The 15,446-nt window shown below is 38.1% G+C and overlaps 1 protein-coding gene across 4 annotated transcripts in view; it reads left to right on the top strand.

The window, feature by feature from the left end:
- NRP2 (neuropilin 2) overlaps positions 1-15,446 on the top strand; it is a 218,001-nt gene that overhangs the window by 45,749 nt on the left and 156,806 nt on the right. For all 4 annotated transcript variants that reach the window (XM_039341563.1, XM_039341562.1, XM_039341564.1 and 1 more), the window contains exon 2: positions 2,640-2,817. In XM_039341563.1, the coding sequence (XP_039197497.1) occupies positions 2,640-2,817 (178 nt within the window). The remainder of the gene's footprint in view (positions 1-2,639; positions 2,818-15,446) is intronic.

Raw genomic sequence — 15,446 nt, 5'->3', positions numbered from 1 at the left:
GTCCTGCCCACTATATTTTCTCACTTTAAAATGTTCTGCTGTCATTGGATATTTCCAAATATGTGTAGGGGCAACTGTTAGAAACAATACGTGTGGAATTACACTGCTCAAAAATATTTGTTTTATTATCTGTTTCCAACTGTGGTCATATCTGAACCAAAGCTGTAATTCAAAGAGAGAGAGAGCTATTTCATGTCATTCTTGGGTGTGTCTGCACTTTTCCTGCTTTCATCATTTCCCAGTTCCTTCTAGGAAATTGCTTGAGGCATGCAGAGAAGGACAGCCCCCTTAGGCTGCCCTGAGGGGACATCATCTGGGAGTGGCAATGAACCGCTGTGCAGTTTTGTCCCTTTTGATGGACACAGTAAAAATAAAAACGGCATGTGCTGTACAGCCATATTGAAATGTTGAGATTCTTTAGTATGCATTTAGTTGTGTGTATGATGCAGATTCCCCCCCTAAGCCAGTAATGAAATAATAAATCAGATTTGTGGCATTTGTAAGATGAAATGTTTTCTTGAAGATTAAATCACCCTCCTGGGTCCATTGTTACATAACTAAGGGTTGAAAGTGCTTTCCTCACTCAAGATATAATTGTTACCAGGCTATTTGTGGGCCAGTACCACAAAAACCTCCACTGCTGATTATTGCATTCTTTAATTCCAACTGCTTAGCCTGCCATGAAAATTTGAAGGAGACAGGGAGGAGATGAAGGCAAAGCCAGTAAAGAAAGATATGCAGAAAGGACGCAAAGTAGGGTGTGGATGTGCGGTTTTGTGGTTGTAACGGAAAGAAGAAATGCTAAGATATAATCTGAAAGCTATTTCTTGCTATGCCAAGAGACACTTTATGTGTGGGCCTAACGTGGGACACGTAGGCCTTTTTGAATGCCAGGCATTGCTGTTGGACAGGGTGGATACTTTTCTTGTAAAAGGGCATGCTCATGAGACTCTATGACTATCTAACTACCTTGTAAAAGGCCAAAGATGGCTTAGTGAAAGGCCAAAGATGGCTTAGTAATTTTTTTATTGCTTCTCCCTCACTTTAGGTTGGAAAGTCAACATTTAGGCAGATCATCTACTTTAGACTACAGGTGATTTATTCCTCAGAAAGGGCCTTGGTACTTCTGCTGCTCCTAGATTGAAAAAAAAAAACCCTGTTAAAATCAGATTTGATAGTCATAGTCTACTTGCATTAGAGTGCTATTGTTATGTTAAACTGTTAAAGTAAGACTGGAGAAGTCTGGTTGGAATTTCTTCTTGATGAAATTCCCATGTTGTATGATCTTGGGCCAGATCTTATTCTCATTTGGTTTCACCTAAATTAAGAATAGTTGAAAGAGACCATGAAAAAAGTCCTGGACAGGAAAGGTGGGACAAACATGTAAATAAATAAAATAAACACCATTGCTTAAAAAAACAAAAAGAATAACTATTTTCTACTTGTGAATTTCAAGACAGGTTTTAACCTCTGGGCACATTCAAAAGCCAAGGTGTTATTGAATCTTGCCGGGTATCCCTGAAATGCCTTTCCTCACTCCTATCTGACATGGTAATTATGAAGGGAGGGAGAACAGTTGGCTGTTCTCTGCTAAGAACCATCCTATGAAGACTTTCTCAAGATAAGTGACCTGCCAAGCACTGAAGCATAGTGATCGCTATTATGCGAGATTTATCCAATTGTACTGAATTGTGTAACTTAGAAATAGAGGACCTATTGCTGAGGAAAGACATTGCCAGGGACAAGGAAGGAAGAGAAGATGACAGTTAATTTTTGCATTGTATACTGAATTTATGATAGTCTGTTGGACTACAGTCATTCCGGTTTCAAATTACGTATTTTCCTCTTTTATCAAAGGCAGGATTATTAAATTGGAATCTCCCTGTGATTCCCGTTAGACCAGTGGTTCTCAACCTGTGGGTCGGGACCCCATTTGGGGTCGAACGACCATTTCACGGGGGTCACCAAACAACGCAGTCCGCCATTTTTTCCCCCCTTTTCCTTAGCTGTGCTACTCCCTTTTATTCTATTGGCTTTTGAAAGCCAATAGAATAGACTCTCTTGAATAGAGTCTAATTCTATTGGCTTTCAAAAGCCAATAGGAATTGTCCAGGCTGTCTCTGCCCTGCTGAGCCCGCCAAAAGTCCCATTCTGCAAACGGTGCTGCACCAGTTGAGTAGTCCTCGACTTACGACCGGTTGAGTAGTCCTCGACTTACGACCGGTTGGGGGTCGCGGCATTAAAAAGGTTGAGAACCACTGCGTTAGACTAACCATAGGGAAGAAAAGAAGGAATTGGAGGTACTTCCGTTTATTTCCAGATAATCTGATTTCTGTTTTAAGTGTTCAAAAAAAAAAAAAAAGAATTTTTGTAGAAAGACCCATTTATAGCTGCTCTGTTTTCCTGGACTGTCTAAGATGTGAATGTATTGCTATTTGAGATTGGTATTATTGTGCATAGTAAGTCTAAATATCCACAATCAGTTGACTAAAGTAAAACAAATGGAAAACACAAAACCACGACAACGTAATTCAGTAATCATTTACCAGAAAAATATATTAAAGTGTTTTAAGACTATCACCAGTGTCACTTGCTGCCTTTATTTTAGATTTTGGATATTTTTATCTGTTTGTTTGTAGCTCAGCCATGCGGGGGCCGCTTGAATTCCAAAGATGCTGGCTACATTACTTCACCTGGCTATCCACAAGACTATCCTTCCCATCAGAACTGTGAGTGGATCATTTACGCCCCAGAACCCAACCAGAAGATCACTCTCAACTTCAACCCTCACTTTGAAATCGAGAAACATGATTGCAAGTAAGAAGTTTTTTTGTTTGTTTCCTACTGCCCTTGTCTTTGACTTAGGGAAAGAAATCTTGTCTGTTCCTCCCAATTCTTGGCCTCTCTTTACTCCTACTGTATGATCAGTGTAATATCTTTATAAAAACTGATATTGTGATTGGAGGAATTTAGATAAGTATGGATGAATGGGAGGTTGAAACTCTGAAGCTGAAATTGATGGTGCCATTCTGCAAAGTTGCATGTAATATATCACACTTGGAATGTAGCTATTAAGCCAAAATTTTTGATAAGCCATTAGTATACTGTATCTTATGCTGCATGCATGAGCACACAATAAAGCCCTTATTTCTATTCTTTGCAACATTGCAATAAAGCACAGAATCAGGGAATGTGTGGAATCATATTCTGATGCCTGACATGGTCATGGCTGTCAAGGTCTTTTTCTTAAAATTGTCAAGGTTGAGAAACACTGGCCTAAACAGATCTGAATTGCCAGTATTTTCAGTTTCCCTATATTTGGTCATCCATCAGAGGTAGGAAAGGAAAAGCTACTTTTTTTTAAAGATGCAGGAATAAGAGTTCAATCAGAATCAGGGTCATGGTTTGGTTAGGAGTCTTTGTGTTGTTGTTTTTTTAAAGTAGGAGCAAATCTATTGGTAACATATTTAGAATCACACTAGACAATCCATGCCCCGTTAGGTCACCGTTTCAAAAGATATTCTGTCACCTAAACAGGGAAACAGAATGACCCCAGGCGGGCAAAAAAGCAGTGGGAGCAGGGGCAACTTCTGAATTCCTGCCACCTTCCCTAATGATTTTGCTTGTGGGAAGCTGGCAGGGAACATCACAAATCACTCCTCCTCCTCTTCAGCTGACCGGTGGAACTGCTTGCCACTTTTCTGGGGGGGGGAGGGGAAACAAAGAGAGCAGCAGACTGCAAGGAAAGGTAATTTAGAGATTAGTTTTGAAAATTGCAAGGTGTGCTGGCATCCAATTCATACGACAGTAAAGCACAGCAATTGAAGCTTGGGTAATGTAGCTTTTGGTCATGAGCAAGTCCCGCATTTACATGTTTGATAGCATTTAGCATAATTGGTTCTGTTGTTCCAGTACAGCCAATTCCCATTGGTGGATACTTAAATGGTTTTGTATAATAAAAAGACTAAAGAAAAAAGGGATTATTTTTTATAGCATGACGATGGCAATTTTTTTTTTTTTACTCAAAAAGGCAACAATTGGATTTCTAGTAATTGGCCAGTTACAAATCTTTAAAAAATATATTGATGGCAAGTGCCGCTTCTCTTGCAGTGAAGAAAAAAAGCAACTTTCCTAACCTTTCCTCTCCCATCTGGTTAACAAAAAGAACTATAGTTCTTTGGCAGCTTGTCACCTAGGTTTGATTATTTGTGTGCTCTACGTTCTTCATAAGTTGAGAAGTGTTTGCTCCCTGCCTTCAAAAATCAGACAGATTCTACAGCACTTGGTGAATTGCAAAGCCAGGAAGCTCGATGTCCAAGAAAAACAATTAGCAGCTAGTAAGAAATAATTAACTGCTTCAGTGAGCACCATTAAAAGCATGAATTAATGAGGTAGCCCCTTGGGTTTTATAGCTCTGTTTGAATGTCTGTGGCCTAAAGGCTATCTAAAATATTTTGCTTTTCTTGAATGTCTAGATCTAATCCTACAGTCTTTTCATGTGGTTTTAAGTCCTACTTATTTCTGAGGGGTGGATAAATTGAGGCTGGTTGATACATCAATGAGCTGGTTGATACATCAATTTGATTTTTCCTAAATAATAAATAATTTCCCCTGTAGGTGGGGAGAAATGCCGGGTTCACATTTTAATGTAAACCTAGTTAATTGATGCTTCGGTACTATTTTAATTGTGTTAAAATGTAATTATTCTTTGACATTCATATATCTTTAATGAAAATTCACTCAGCTGTGCACAAAATGCTTTCTGATTAGGGACATTTCTTGTGAAACACATATAGTAGGGGAAATGTGCCTAATCTTTGTTAAGTTTTACATTTAAAATAAGAAACTGAAAAATAAGAACAGAGAGAAATTAAATTTATTCCTAAGAAAAAATAGTGTAAATTCATATAATTGACGTAGCTTGAAATTGCTTGTTTAGATCCTCGTTGAAACCGGTCAGTTCATTTTGGAATGAAATTGTTTTTATCATCTTGGCGGTTATCCAAGATTGGTTTTGTTGGACCTCTCAATATCTTTTAATATTTTTTAATATTGATAATTTTATAGTCCTTGTTTTCTCTAGGACTTGGAGCGACTTACAAGGGCATCTGCCATCATCTTAAATGAAAACAGCTAGGGATCACTCTGCATGAAGGAAATAACAAGCTTAGTTCAGACTTTATACTTCATCATGGTTTGTTCTAAGTATAGCTTTCAAACTAAGCTGCAAAGATTTAGAACTGTTTTCTGTTTTTGCCGTCTACCTGGTTAGCTGTATTTTGGTAGGTTGGAGGGGGGCCCACCACTATCCCATATTGCAGCTTCTTGTGAATTAGAAAATAGTGTTTCTTCTTGAAGTATGTTTTTTAAGTTGGATGAAATGGGGGAGGTGTATGCATGCTGCTGTATTCACCCTCCTTGGGGATAAGATCATCATGCCTGTTTGCTGACCCCCCTCCCCCCCCCAAGTGCCCTCCTGTCTCCTGGCGGACCAGTTAGTTACTATTATTTTGCCCAGAAAGGGAAGCGTCACTGATTATTTTGCAAATTATCAACTATGTGAAGGCCAATTGTGGTGCAGTATAGAATTGGGAGCAACTCTATGTGGCAGTTCTGGGCTAGAGGCTTCTGGAGATAGAGTAATGGCTTATGACCACTTTGCTAACTTATTTATCTCATCAAATGACAGTCCAATTGGATAAACAAACTCATTTTTATCTGCAACAACATCTTCTGGTTTATTGGCTGGTCCCAAATTATGGCCTTCTTGTATTCTCAGCTGAATGTATGAAACATATCAAAATAGTAAGGGTAGGTTTGAAGGGGGGGGGTTGCATTTCCATTGGTTTGAATATCAGCAACCCCACCCCCTCCCAGTGTGACTCCTAATCCAACAGATTAGTATCACATGGAGAGGTTTGGTCCTGATCAAATTAATATGACTGTCCCTCCCATTCAATCCTCCAGCTGAGTAGACAAGAGATTGGAGAGCTAAAGGAACAGGTCTTTACTCTGCTTTCATTTCTGCTAACTGCTAACTCCCTGTACAGATTCTCCCTAAGAAAAATTAAAGTTTAATATGATAAAATTTAGGGTCCAAAATAAAGCATTCATTCTCTGTGGGAATCCAGGAACTGTAATAGCAGATGAGTTACAATCAGCCAGATGCCTTGTTCCATATTTAAAGGAAAAATATATGCTTGTCCTATAGGAGAGTTGGCTTAAATGCTTAGAATAAAAGAATTTGCAGCAGTGTATTCATGGGGAGAATGACATATCTATTTTATATCAATAACATTTTATCCTGGGAGGCAATCCTCTAATTTATTATTCTTGCAGTGTCACTTCTTCTCATAATGTCTGTGTGTATGTGTGTGAGAGAGACGAGACAGGAAGACACATTGCTGCCAAGGCAATAACCCATTAGCCATTTTAAAATAATTAATCATGGGAGAGGCGTAGTCCAGCATTGGAGAAAGGAAACACACACCCTAAATGTAAATCAGCATGCAAAGAAAAAAAAAAAAAAAAGCTCTGAGTGCATGAAATAGTAGAGAAATATTTTGGAAAATATGGCATTTTTATTGTTATTTGAGAATTTCTTAAACAGTCTTTCAAAATAAACTTTATAAGAGAATTGAAGCAATTGTGATAACAAAAGGTACAGTACGAGTGTATAATTTATCAATGGCCAGATTTTCACTAAGGCTCTTTAATCCACTTATTGGGAGGATTAAATCCACACCAAACTTTACAGAGTTTCTCTACTTCTAAGCAGGCTTGCAGTGATAAATTCTGATCTTGGAAAGTACAACACTCACTTGTGCAGAATAATTTAAACAACAATTCTTACTGCCTAACAGCAGCTGCTATTTTATCATATAATTGGTTGAAATTTTACATATATATTAATAATAGGAAGTCCTGCATTAGGACTGTAATATAATTCTGTGTAATTTGCATAATGTCCCAACATAATCAACTTAATCTTTCACAAATAATCACAAATTTGTTGCGGTTAGGCCTTTAAAAGCCCTCCATGATTTCAATTAATTTTTAAAACATATTTTTAGGCACTTTTCCTGAAAGTGCCTGCTATTTCTTTCCCTTTGCCTTCATGCATTGAAACGTCATTACGACCCCAGTGATGCCATGTATAGATTATCAATGCAAAAAAGGGCTGCACAGCGCTTTCCAGTTCTTGGTTAATCTTTGCCTTGGAATGGCCCTTCTAGCACCCGCACTTTTCAAAATACTGTATGTAAAAGAAAAATATGAAAAAGCAAGTAGTCAGAACAGAAGTAAAATTGTTTTAATTTAATTCTAATTAAATTAGTTAAAATGGTTCATATGCCTGTTTCTGAATATTTTCTTCCTTTGATCACATGAATAGAATTTGAGAAAAATTGTGGGAGAGCTCCAAATCTCCAGGGTCCTCAGTTTACATCAGACATGTCGAACTCGTGACGTCATTTGACATCGTGCAACGTATCCGGACAGGCAGTTTGACACCCCTGGTTTATATCATAGCTTTTAATCAAAGCAATCCTTTACTCTCTAGAGCAGTGTTTCTCAACCTTGACAATTTTAAGGCATGTGGACTTCAACTCCCAGAATTCCACAGCCAGCATTACTGGCTGTGGAATTCTGGGAGTTGAAGTCCACAAGCCTTAAAATTGTCAAGGTTGAGAAACACTGCTCTAGAGCTTATCAAAGTGTTGTCCAGAGAACCTTAGGGTTTCATGAGAACTGGACAGACTTCAGGCAAAAAAGAAAGAAAGGTTCACTAAAAAGCAGCCAACTGTCTATCGCTTCAGTTTTGGGTCTTGATCAAGGATTCTGGGGAAGGGAGATTTACCAAGATGATGAAAGGTCTGGGAACCCACTGTTGAAAAGGTCTGTTAATGGATCTGGATATGTTTAGCTTACAGAAAAAATGAATAAAGCCACAACGTATAGTAGTGGTCTGAAAGATGTTCATGGAGAAAAAGGAGCGGAATCATACTCTGCTGGCCCACACAGAACCAGTGGGTTAAAACAAAAAAAAGAAGCTGATTTAAGCTACATGTCTAGAAGATGTGTAGAACAGAGACAGGATAGTCATCTGTCAGAGATGTCGTACTGGGGCCTGTTGGGCTTTAGGAGTCTTTGACAACCCAGAATTTTTTCTTTCTATAATAATCAATGAGGCCATGGTGTAATTTTTTGGGACTTTCCAGTTGCTGCCAAGAATTCTGCTGAGCAGGGATCCCTGCAAGCTTTTCTATGCTGCTATAAAGGATTTGGTTATTCTCTATCTTGTCATGATGTTCTTTGTAGGGAGTTGGTGTAACGAACGTCTCCCTGTAGTTTTCAGTCCCCTGGTAAATTGATGCTAGGGAAACATCAAAACATAGCTTGGTAACTTTATGATGATATAGTCCTTTCCCATGATCCATGGCTGGCCAGGGTCATCCGTGTGACTGCTTCTGGAGTTATGAATTAATAGCAGCAGCAACAACAGCCAGATGATACTGGAAAAATAGTATAAAAAAAGGAATTTGTTCAAAAGCATTTTGCAGAAGATATTTCTTCCCAATGCCAATGACTAGTGAAAAATCAAAACCAGGATCTGACACCATTCTGCCTTCCTTATCTTCAGATTTACTGATGCAATCATGGGCTTAAGAATTAAAAACAAAACAGAATTAAACCAAATGTACTACTCTGTTTCCCACATGAGCCCTCTTTTGCTTATTTATATGGAGACCCATTCATTCATGCCAAAAGTCCATTTGGAAGAGGAGACTTAGAAAAATTAGGAAGAAGCCCCTTTACCTTTTCACCTTCCTTACCATGAAAGGAATCATTTGCACTATGAAAGCATCTTTGCCTGTCACCCCCCCCCCAGCTTTGTTTCTGCTTGAGGAAAAAGCCCTTCAGTTTGGAAAGTATTTCCAACCCCAAGGAAATTGGCCTCTTTCCGTTATCAATGCCCTGTGTGTGCTGCGATAAGCACAGCCAGGATGTTAAATACCGTACTTGCAGGATGGGCACTTTTCTAAAATGAAGGTTGGAGGCTGAGCCATCTTCTGTCCTGCTGCTCTTTAGAAGCATTGACACAGCAGCCAAGTGAAAGCAAAAGGGGAAATGGAAACAGAAGCACTGATTATAGAGGCATGCCAAACTATTTGGAAATAATGGTAGTAGCCCAAGTCAGCTTGCCATTTCTTACTCTCCATGCAGTGAGTGCAGCTGCTGTTTTCCCTCTTGCTCTTCTTCAAGTATCCATGCTGGGTGGGGTGGGGTAGGTATCTGCTTTTTGAATTGAGAAGTTGCATCTTGTTCGAAAAGAACAGAGTGTTGTGTTCTAATGTTATACTAGATTAAGCAAAGCTCCATGGCCTTGCCTGTGCCAAGGTTCATTTTTGATCTGGAAGGAAGACTTGAACTTGCTGAGGCTGAACACCCCCACCGCAGAGATCCCCTTGGTCACGTAGCTGGTCTGCCTTAGATTATCCATAATGGCTGCTTCTCATTTCTTTGACGCTGCCTAGGTTGGAAAATTTGACTCTGAAACCTCATCAGTATGTGAATCACTGCACGGAAGGCCTTCCTTTTTTGTTCATCCGCTCCCTCCCAACAGCATCTTTCAAGTTCAGGTTTCAGTTTGGAATCCATATGCATGTAATTCTCTTCCCCAGTCCCGTAGCCCTCCAGTTTCTGAATTAATGCTGCTGAAATATGTGTGTCGCTGCTCCACGCTGGGCTACTCGTCATGCGGAAGGATCGTATAGGGCATTCAGATGGCTTTTTGTTTCAAGTTGGTATCATGAATGTGGGGCAGTCTTTCTCCCACTGCAAAGATATTATTTCAAAGGAAGATTGATTAAAATCAGCCCAAAGAGTTTTTTCTGTTATTATTCAATTCTGTTCAATTGTGAGTAACCCAAGGGACATCCTGGTGTGGGTAGCTCTTGTGGCTTCATCAATGATAGCTTGCAGCTCCCTCTGGCGGGGACATGTCAGGGACGGCATGCAGTTTTATGAGAGTTTGGCTCCTGCACAGGAGAGGGGGGGGGAGGGAGAGAGGGGAGAGAGAGAGAGAGAGAGAGAGAAGGCTGAGAGGCTGAACTTGATAGAGTCACTGTAAAGTTGTCACCAGGTTTTTAAATTCTTAAATGTCTTCACCTTGAACTGAACTTCCTGTTTTGCTCTTGACTGACAAAAATAGAATGCTGTGTGAAGGATTCACCCAGGGAAATCACACAAATCATTGCAGAATACGATGAACCCACCTTAAAAGGCCAGGACTGTGAGGCTTCAGAAAACTGGTTTTAAATGTAATCAACTCTAGATGTATTATGCATTGTTCCTTAAAATTGCTCTCTTGATCCTGAAAAATAGATCAAATGCCTCCAGAGTATATTAACAGCATTGATTTAAAATCCAAATTCTTGTTCTCTCATTGTGCTAACATTATTCCTTAATTATTCCAAAAGCATTTAACACTTTTAGTTTCATAGGGGAAGGGCAGAATTTTACTAAAGAAGGTATTCTGCATCCTAAAGACAATCAAATGGAATATCAGCAGAACTGAATTAATGATAATAATTAATTAATTAAGTCATATGAGGGATTTAGGCTATTTTCCCAATCTAAGATCCTGCCTACTAGATTTTGTTTTCATCTTAGAAAAGCATCATATTGATATCTATCTAACTACCCCAGATTCTCTTTCAGGAGAGAATTGAATGAAAATGGAGTAACTAGTGTTTCTTAGCATTTTTGCTTACACATTAGAGTTAGTTCTAAGTAGGTTTGTTTAATATTACAGTGTACAACCTGCAGATTTTGCTGAGGCTTTACAATGAAACAGGCTATGTCAAAAGTTTCTTAGTTATCTCCCAGATCTATTTTCTTTATAGTAATGAATTGAATTGAATTGACTAGGTTTCCTCATAGAATGGGATATCTTTGGGAGTGCCATAACTTTATAGCTGAATAATCCAGAGTTTAAAAAAACCAATAAAACAAGATTCATAAAAAGACCATAAGGCCAATACCAAACACAGTGTTTCCTGATTGTGATCATAATTTAACAGCATTCAGCTATTTTAACTGAGAATAGAGATGCCTGATCTGCTATTAGAAATTAGCCTATCCCATAAGACTGCCCAGGCATTTAGTCAGGATAGGGGGTTCTTAGCTCAGGGTTCCAGATGATATAAAACAATACATGACCAACTCTTAGGCTGATCTCTAGAAAAGCTTCCAGGGCCAAGCATTATAAAAGATGGAGGTGAGATACCACAATAGATTAGATCATTGTCTGTCCCTTTTGTGTTATCAAGGGTGGACTGAGCCAGACAACCAGCCCCCAAGAAGCCAAAATTTCAGACAGTAAATTCTCATTTAGGCTTCCACAGAGGCAAAGCCAAGCTCCAAGCAAAGAATCAAGCTGGACATACACAACAGGGAGCGGGAAATATGATTCTCAAAAATTCAAAGTAAATTACATGTGAGAACAGAACTGTGTTCCAAGTAGCATACCATATGTCTAGAATAGGAAACAAATTATTTTTTTTTCATCACCGCAGGGCTATCTTTGGGGGTGCAAGGTGAATAAGCTGCTCTAAGGGGAGCAAACAGCATGACATATTTTGGGTTTTGAATTAGGATAGATTATAGGGGGGTGGACCAAAACTAAGCATGCAGATTCTAAATGTGAGTCAATAATTTACCTTTTTTGTTTTCAAAAATTGTTCTGGAGTATGGGTTTATGGGAAAAAAATATGCCATGCTTCATAGGGTTGTTGGTAGGAAGACTTGGAGCTATTATGTTTCTGTTCCCAATCTTATATCTCAGCTTAGGAATTGAATCACTAAGGTATCTATCTCAGATAAACCAGAATATCTGAGCCAACATTTATGAAATTGGAACAGTAATACATTTGCAGGACTTTTGGTGAAAATTAACAGTGATGTTATGCAAACAAACACTACATTGTTGCTTGCCAATTTTATATAACAATTTACAGGGAAAGAAGAACAAAAATGTTGATATTTTTTTCTGCCTGTTTTGATATTGCCTCAGTGGAGGGAAGCAGAAGTGAAAATTATGAATCATTGAAATATAGTCCTGACTTGACTATATGCTCACCAAAATATCAGCTGATAATTATAATGATAGATCTAGCATGAGAGTGTTGGCTGTATTTTTTTTTTCATAGGAACACAGTCTTGCAACCAGGCTTATTTCTATAAGCCATGGTCAAAGAGCAACTGAGGCAGCCATTACTTTTGGATAATTAATAGCATTGTGAAGATTGACAAATAAACAATACTTGCATAAAATGCTTTTAAAAATAAATGCATCTCTATAAATTGGACAACTGATAGACATATAAACAAAGCAACTGTTTTCCCTCTTAAACTAAGATCTATAGTATCTTGTATGAGATCCAACTTCTTGTTTTATAATACGGGTAGCACTCAGCGTGCTTCTCCTCCCAACTCTGCCTCTTCACCTTTCCCCACTGGAAAAAAATCAGTATTAAAAGGGGTAACTTTTAGTATACTGTAGTAAGAAACTGGAAAGGTTAGAATTTTATTCAGGAATCAAGTAACAATATGAAACTATTTGTTAAAAATTACACCACAGTTCTGCCATAATGTAATTTCGGATGCAGATGAAACCTAAATTGAAAAGATTTTTATTAATAGCCTGTTGGATAAAGAACATTTAGAACTTAATGTATAAAGTGAAAATAATTTATGCATAAAGAGGCAGTTGAACCTCAGCCTTTCAATGAATTAAATACGTGTAGGAAGCACTTAAACTTCATTGACAGATACACAGTTGGCGCTATTACTAGAAAAAGAAAGAAAAACAGGGCAAATTACTATGCACAATAATACCAAAGAATGTAAAAAAAAAAAAGTTGGTCAGGGATAGACTCTGTGAAAAATATTATGCAAGAAAATAAGGTAATGCAAAAAATAACCACCACCAGAATTCTTATGTTTTTATAGAACTTAAATCTTATGTTTATATAGAGGCTTGGTAAAAGGAATACCTGAATAAATCTAGATCAAATTATATCAAATATTTATTCTGTCCAACAATAAATCTTTCAAAATCTCTAAGCTCAAACAATATGTAACTCTTGGTCCTGTTGGCTTGGCAGCAGAATGCCATAACTATCTGTAATATTTTAATTCAACTACCATATTTTTAAGGTGACCAACTTTTTTACAATGAAAAGGAGGACACAAATAAATTGAAGAAAAAAATATCGTAACTAAAAGAAACATTTTATTCATTGCAACAATAATACAGAATACACTATAATATGATAAATGCATAATAAAAACATTTGTAACAATAACATTTTATATTGTAATTATGCTTACATGCCACTCCCCCGCCCGCAGCCGCCCCGCCACCACTGCGGCCCCGCCGTGTAGAGCAGGCCCTGCGGCTCCCAAAGCACCAGCTGTGCCGGCTCCGGCCCCGGGAGGCAGCCCGCCATCAACACACCCCACCTGCAGTCGCCCCGCCAGCACCACCGCCCACCCTGCACAGCCCCTTGTAGAGCAGGCCCCGCGGCTCCCACAGTATGGGGGGCAGCCGACCACTGCCGCTCCTCACACCCCTGCCCGCAGCAGCCCCTGCCTCTGCCTCTTGCGCCTGCAGCCATTATTGCCCTAGCAGGGCCGAAGATCAAGAGAAAGTTACTGTGCCGTTGCCACTCCAGTGTCCTCCAGATATCTTTAGGATTAACTAGGAGATGGTGTAGTTGGATAGCAGGGAGGGATGGAAAGTTCCTGCCAATTCGCCTTCGCTGCAGACAACTTACATGTGTAAAGTTTGCTGGCTGGGTGTTTTGGCATGCTCAGCAGCAATTCCTATTGGCTTTCGAAAGCCAATAGGGGGAGTAGCACAGCTCATGCAAAAGTTGAAAAAAAACCATCAAAAAAAGGTGCTGGAACGCTGTTCTGAGCATTCTATGAGAAAAAAAAGCCCTGCAGATTAGTCTTCAAATATCAAAAAGGAGGACATGTAGGAGGACACTTTTCGAGGGAGGACAGAACTTAAAAAAGGAGGACTGTCCTCCCTAAAGGAGGACGGTTGGTCACCTTAATATTTTCAGTCAATGTTTAGAGATCTGACATATATCGGACTCTAGTAATTATACAAGAAAGATGAGTTTATATACAATGGATAAAGATTTTTCTAGGAAACATGTGTAAAGCTATTTTACTTTTAAATTAGGATTTTAATGTGTGATGCTTTGGGGCAAAATGTTGATTAACATAATTGATAATATTCATTATGACCAACCTGGCAGTATTGAGGCAGTATTAAAAGGGTCTTTTTCACGGTTAACAAGTAAAACAAGACAAAGAAATATGTTGGATTGATGTTTATTTAGGCAGGAAAGAGCTTTCTGTACAGTTCATTTTAATAATGCACTGCAGAGTTTTGGAACAAATAAACTTTTCTAAAATTAGTCTTTTAGGAAAAAATCTTTTACTTTCAAAGTGGCATTGATCAAGGTAATCTTTTGATCATATTGTTCATGGTCAATTTAAAAATCATTGAACTCCACTTTATGTTGGTTAAGTTTGAGGTGCCACTATTAAAATAAATGTATTTCATCAAATTTGAATTTGTTTGTTAGAACTGTAGAATTATCAGTCTTGAACAAATTTGATATTGAAATTCTGGCACAACATATTGTGTGCATGTGAAAGGAAAAAAAATTAAGAGATATAACCTTGCAAAATCTAGAGAACAGAGGAAGCACAACTTTCCAAATTTGTAACTATTGTGATAGAAACTTAAAAAATGACATTATCGAGGTGAAGTGCTATATAATATCTTGGTTACACATTAAGGTACGTAACACAACCATACTTTCCTCAAATATTCATATGGTTGCTGCTTTTAAATATAAACTAAGGATAGGACAATCATATAATATCTTGGTTACACATTAAGGTACATAACACAACCATACTTTCCTCAAATATTTATATGGTTGCTGCTTTTAAATATAAACTAAGGATAGGACAATTATAACTCCAAGTATCTTTTTGCTATGCTTCATCTGAATTCAGCTATGTAAAATATGAGTATTCTTTCATTATAAATAATATGAAATTACAAACAGGGAATCAAACCATTCAGTTATTTGATTCAGATTGAACTATAACTGATGATTTGTGTTGGCTTTGGTTCAAGACAAAGGTTCAATGATCAATTGGTTTTCTTTGCTTTCATATGAGAATATTACATGAAATATAAAGCATATAATTTACATCAGTCAGGGTGGGACTAATAGCTTTAATAGTTTTCCTGCCCCAATTTTAAATTCTGAAATAAATTCCTATTTCAAGCATGTTTTTGGTTTATTTTATATGTGCTGTTTTTTCCCCCTCTGTTCAATTGTGTCTGATTT

Source organism: Crotalus tigris, unplaced genomic scaffold (assembly GCF_016545835.1).
Source record: "Crotalus tigris isolate CLP2741 ecotype Arizona unplaced genomic scaffold, ASM1654583v1 scf7180000017767.837487, whole genome shotgun sequence".
NCBI lineage: Eukaryota > Metazoa > Chordata > Lepidosauria > Squamata > Viperidae > Crotalus > Crotalus tigris.
Note: the sequence above shows the minus strand (reverse complement) of the source record. Positions and strands in the feature narration are given on the sequence as shown.